The sequence below is a fragment of the Mesitornis unicolor genome, unplaced genomic scaffold (assembly GCF_000695765.1).
Source record: "Mesitornis unicolor isolate BGI_N332 unplaced genomic scaffold, ASM69576v1 scaffold24344, whole genome shotgun sequence".
NCBI classification, from domain to species: domain Eukaryota; kingdom Metazoa; phylum Chordata; class Aves; order Mesitornithiformes; family Mesitornithidae; genus Mesitornis; species Mesitornis unicolor.
Window position 1 is genome coordinate 1 of NW_010178406.1, and position 4594 is coordinate 4594.

A 4594-nucleotide genomic window follows, 5' to 3' on the forward strand; every position below is an offset into this window, starting at 1 on the left:
AGACCACCCAATCCCATGGAGACCCCAAGCCATCACCCCATGGACCCCCAAACCCCATGGAGACTCCATAAATCCCCATTGCTTCCATCCCAAGGACAACGCAACCCCATGGAGACCCAAAGCCACCACCCCAGGCAACTCCCAACCCCATGGAGACCCCAACCCACCACCTCAGAGACCCCCAAACCCCATGGAGACCCCACCCCATGGACCCCCCAGCCCCACTCACGCTCGCAGACGGGTTTTGGGGTGCTCCAGCGCCCCATCTTGGTGCAGTTGCTGCGGGCGCTGCCCACCAGGCGGAAGCCGGGGTTGCAGCTGTACTCAGTCCACGTCCCCTCCACCGGCACCCGCTCCATCCCTCGCGTCACCGCCTGCCCGTTCTCCAGGCTCAGGTGCATTTTGGGGCAAGTTCGCACTGGTTTTGAGGCGTAAAGTTTTGGAGGGGGGGTCAATTGCAAACCCTTCCATGAGTGAGATCTACCAAGGGGTTTTGGGGGGACCTGTGGGGATGGGGATGTTGGTGATGATGGTGATGGAAATGGTGATGAGAATGCTGGTGGTGATGGGGGTGATGTTGATGATGGGGATGGGGGTGATGGTGATGATGGGGATGGAGGTGATGGGGATGATGGGGATGGAGGTGATGGGGATGATGGGGGTGATGGTGACGATGGGGATAGGAATGGTGATGATGGTGATGATGACGGGAATGGTGATGGAGATGATGGTGGTGGTGATGGGGATGGTGACAATATCAGAGTTGGGGACAGTGATGGCACTGGTGATGGTGGTGATGATGGTGATGATGGGGATGGTAACGGTGGTGATGGTGGGAATGGTGATGATGATGATGATGAAGGTGATGATGAAAGTAATGGGGATGGGGACAGTAATGGGGGTGGGGATGGTGGCTGTGATGAAGGCAATGGACATGAAGAATGATGGGGATGGCGCTCATGACAGGGACAATAATGGTGATGGTGATGGAGATGGTGGTGGTGATGACGAGGATGGAGATGATGGTGGTGATGGTGATGGGGATGATGATGGGCACGGGAATGGCTGTGATTCTGATGATGGGGATGGTGATGATGATGGTGATGGGTATGGCAGTTGTGACGGCGACATTGACAGTATTGGTGACGGTAATGGTCATGGTGATGGTAATGGTTGCAGTACTGGTGATGGGGATGCTAAAGGTGATCACAAAGGTGATGGTGATGGTGACAGGGATGGGGAGGGTGACAATGATGGTAATGGTGGCGGCAATAATGGTGATGGTGATGGTGGTAGTAATGGTGGTGGTGGTAATGGTTACAGTAATGATAACGGTAATGGTGTTGGTAACACTGACGGTGATGGTGATGGTGATCCTGATGGTGACGCTAAATCTGATGGTGATGGTAACAGGATGCTAACAGTGATCACGATGGTGATGGTGACAATGGTGGTGTCCACTATGGCGGTGATGATAGTGATGGTGGGGATGGTGGTTGTGACGGTAGCGGTGATGATGAAGGCAATGGAGACAGTAACAATGATGATGGTGGTGATTGTGATAGTGATGGTGATGGCGGTTGTGATGAAGGTGATGATGATGATGAAGGTAATGGAGACTAAGAATGATGGTGACAATGATGGTGATCGTGATGGTGGTGCTAATGGTGATCACAATGGACAGGGTGATGACAAGGGTGATCACGATGGGGACAGTGATGGTGCTGGTGATGGGGATGGTGATGGGGATGGTGATTGTGATGAAGGCAACAGTGATGAAACTAAGAATGATGGTGATGGTGATCACGATGGACATGGTGATGGCAATCGTGATAGGAACAGTGATGGTGATGGGGATGAGGATGGCAGCGGGAATGGTGTTTGTGATGATGATGGTGACAATATCAGTGCTGGGGACAGTGACAGCACTGGTGATGGTGATGAGGATGATGATGATGGTGATGGTGACAATGGGGATGGTGACAATGATAGCAACGATGATGGGGATGGGGCTGATGATGATGATGGAGATGGTGGGGTTGGGGATGATGATAGTGATGATGGAGGTGATGGGGATGATGACAATAGAGGGATGAAGGTAATGGTGATGATGAAGGTGAATGGGGATGGTGGTTGTGATGCTGGTGGTTTTGATGAAGGTAACGGTGATGATGAAGGCAATGGATACTACGAGTGACGTTGACAGCGGCGGTGACACTCACAGCAGCGGCTGGGCTGCGCCATGGCGGTCCAGGTGCCGTCACGCTGGCACTTGCGCACCTTGGGGCCCATGATCTGGCGGTCGGGCCGGCACACGTACTCGATCTCGTAGTCGAACGGCAACAGCCGCACGCTGCGCACCTCCTCGGGGGTCAGCCCCCGGTACCGGATACCCCCGTCCCGCGGAGGGTGGATGATCTGACACCCTGCGGGGGGTAACACGCGTGTGTGTGGGGTTACATGTATGTGGGAGGAGGTTTCACGTGTGGGAGGGGGTTACATGTGTGTTGGGGGACATTACATGTGTGTTGGGGGAGGTTATGCACATCTGGGGAGTTTACACACGTGGAAGGAGTTACGTGTGTGTTGGGGGAGATTACATGAGTGTGGGAGGGGGTTACACATGTGTTGGAAGGGGTTACATGCAAGTTTAGTTGGGATAGACACATGCTGGGGACATTGCATGCGTGTAGGAGGGGGTTACACACAAGTTCAGGGGTTTATATACAAGTTTGGGTGGGGTACACATGTGCTGGGGACATTACGTGTGTGTTGGGGACATTACGTGTGTGTTGGAGGAGGTTACATGTATGTTGGGGAGGTTATACATGTGTTAGGGGTTACAGGTGTTGGGAGACATCACACGCATGCTGGAGGGGTTACACACAGGTTTGGGTGGGGTATATGCATGCTGGGGACATTACATGCGTGTTGGGGGACATCACATGCATGTTGGGGGGGTTACACACGTGCTGAGCAACATTACATGGCTGTTGGGGGTTTACATGCAAGTTTGGGGGGTTACGTGCATGTTGGGAATGTTACACATGCGTTGGGGGAGGTTACATGTGTGTTGGGAGGTTACATGTGTGTTGGAGGGGTTACATGCAAATTTGGGGGTTACATGTTGGGAAGACGTATGGGGGCCATATATGGGGAGGACGTGTGTTGTGGGGTCTTGTATGTTGTATGGGGGGGGGTCTCATGTTGTTGAGGGGCCGTGTATGTTGTGGGGGGTCGTGTATGTTGTAGGGCATCACATATGTTGGGGGTCACATATGGGGGTCAGTGATGGCGGTGGTGCCACACGCGTGTCCCGGTGTGCGCACACGCATGTGCCGGTACCTTCGGTCAGGTTGACGTGCACAGCCCCATGCGTGGGACGGGTGCTCAGCGCCAGCAGCAGCAGCAGCAGCATCTGGGGGGAGGGGGAGCAGCATCTGAACACGCTTAAAAACGCTTACATATGCGTGGTGTGCAGGCTACAACGTGTTTACACACTCGTGTGAATTACACCCTGTTTGCATGCTTGCTGTGCAAGTTATACCCGGTTGTATGCATGAAGAGTGCGGTACGGGTGTTCACACACGTGTGGTGTGAGATACAACACGCTTGCACACACGTGGAGTGAACTACGCCACGGTTACACGCACACAGTGCAAACTACACCCGGTTTACACACATCAAATGCAATCTACACCACGGTTACACATGCACGGAGCAACCTACAGCCAGTTTACACACATGGTGTGAACTACACCATGGTTACACACGCACAGAGCAAACTACACCCGGGTTACATACGTGGTGTAAACTACACCCTGCTTACACGCATCATATGCAATCGACACCCTGTTCACACACATGGAGTGAACTACACCCAGTTTACGCACGCACAGTGCAACCTACACTGTGTTTACACACATGGTGTCAACTACACCATGGTTACACACACACGGTGTTAACTACACTGCTTACACACATCAGATTCAATCCACACCCCACCAACACACGTGGTGTAAACTGCACCACAGTTACACACGTGTGATGCAAACTACACCCGGCTTACACACACACACACACAGCACAACCTACACCCCGCTTACACATGCATGTTGTGAACTACACCATGGTTGCACATGCACGGAGCAACCTACAGCTGGTTTACACACACGGTGTAAAATACACCCCACTTACATGCATCACATGTAAACTACACCCCACTTACACACACAGTGTAAGCTACACCCTGGTTACACACGCACGGAGCAACCTACACCCGGCTTACACATGTGGTGTAAACTACACCCCACTTGCACGCATCCTATGCCATCTACACCTCATTTACACACATGGTGTAAACTACCCCATGTTAACACTCACATGGTGCAAACTACACCGTGATTATACACACGGTGTAAAATACACGCGACACACACACGTCAAATACAACCTACACCCCCCAGTTTACACACATGGTGCAGACTACACCGTGATTATACACACGGTGTAAAATACACCCGACACACACACATCAAATACAACCTACACCCCGCTTACATGCGCCACATGCAATCTACACCCCGTTTACACA

General features: G+C 52.4%; 2 protein-coding genes across 2 annotated transcripts; both read right to left on the reverse strand.

Moving 5' to 3' along the window:
• Positions 1 to 229: 229 nt before the first annotated feature.
• On the reverse strand, positions 230 to 3418 carry LOC104539034 (gamma-aminobutyric acid type B receptor subunit 1-like; the record flags this gene model as incomplete). Its single annotated transcript, XM_010182457.1, has 3 exons — positions 230 to 418; positions 2223 to 2426; positions 3346 to 3418. Coding segments are annotated over 3 exons (466 nt in total), but the record flags the coding sequence as incomplete, so codon positions are not given.
• LOC104539033 (hepatitis A virus cellular receptor 1-like) lies at positions 481 to 2064 on the reverse strand (the record flags this gene model as incomplete). Its single annotated transcript, XM_010182455.1, has 5 exons — positions 481 to 503; positions 783 to 914; positions 1183 to 1417; positions 1637 to 1910; positions 1997 to 2064. Coding segments are annotated over 5 exons (732 nt in total), but the record flags the coding sequence as incomplete, so codon positions are not given.
• Positions 3419 to 4594: the final 1176 nt, after the last annotated feature.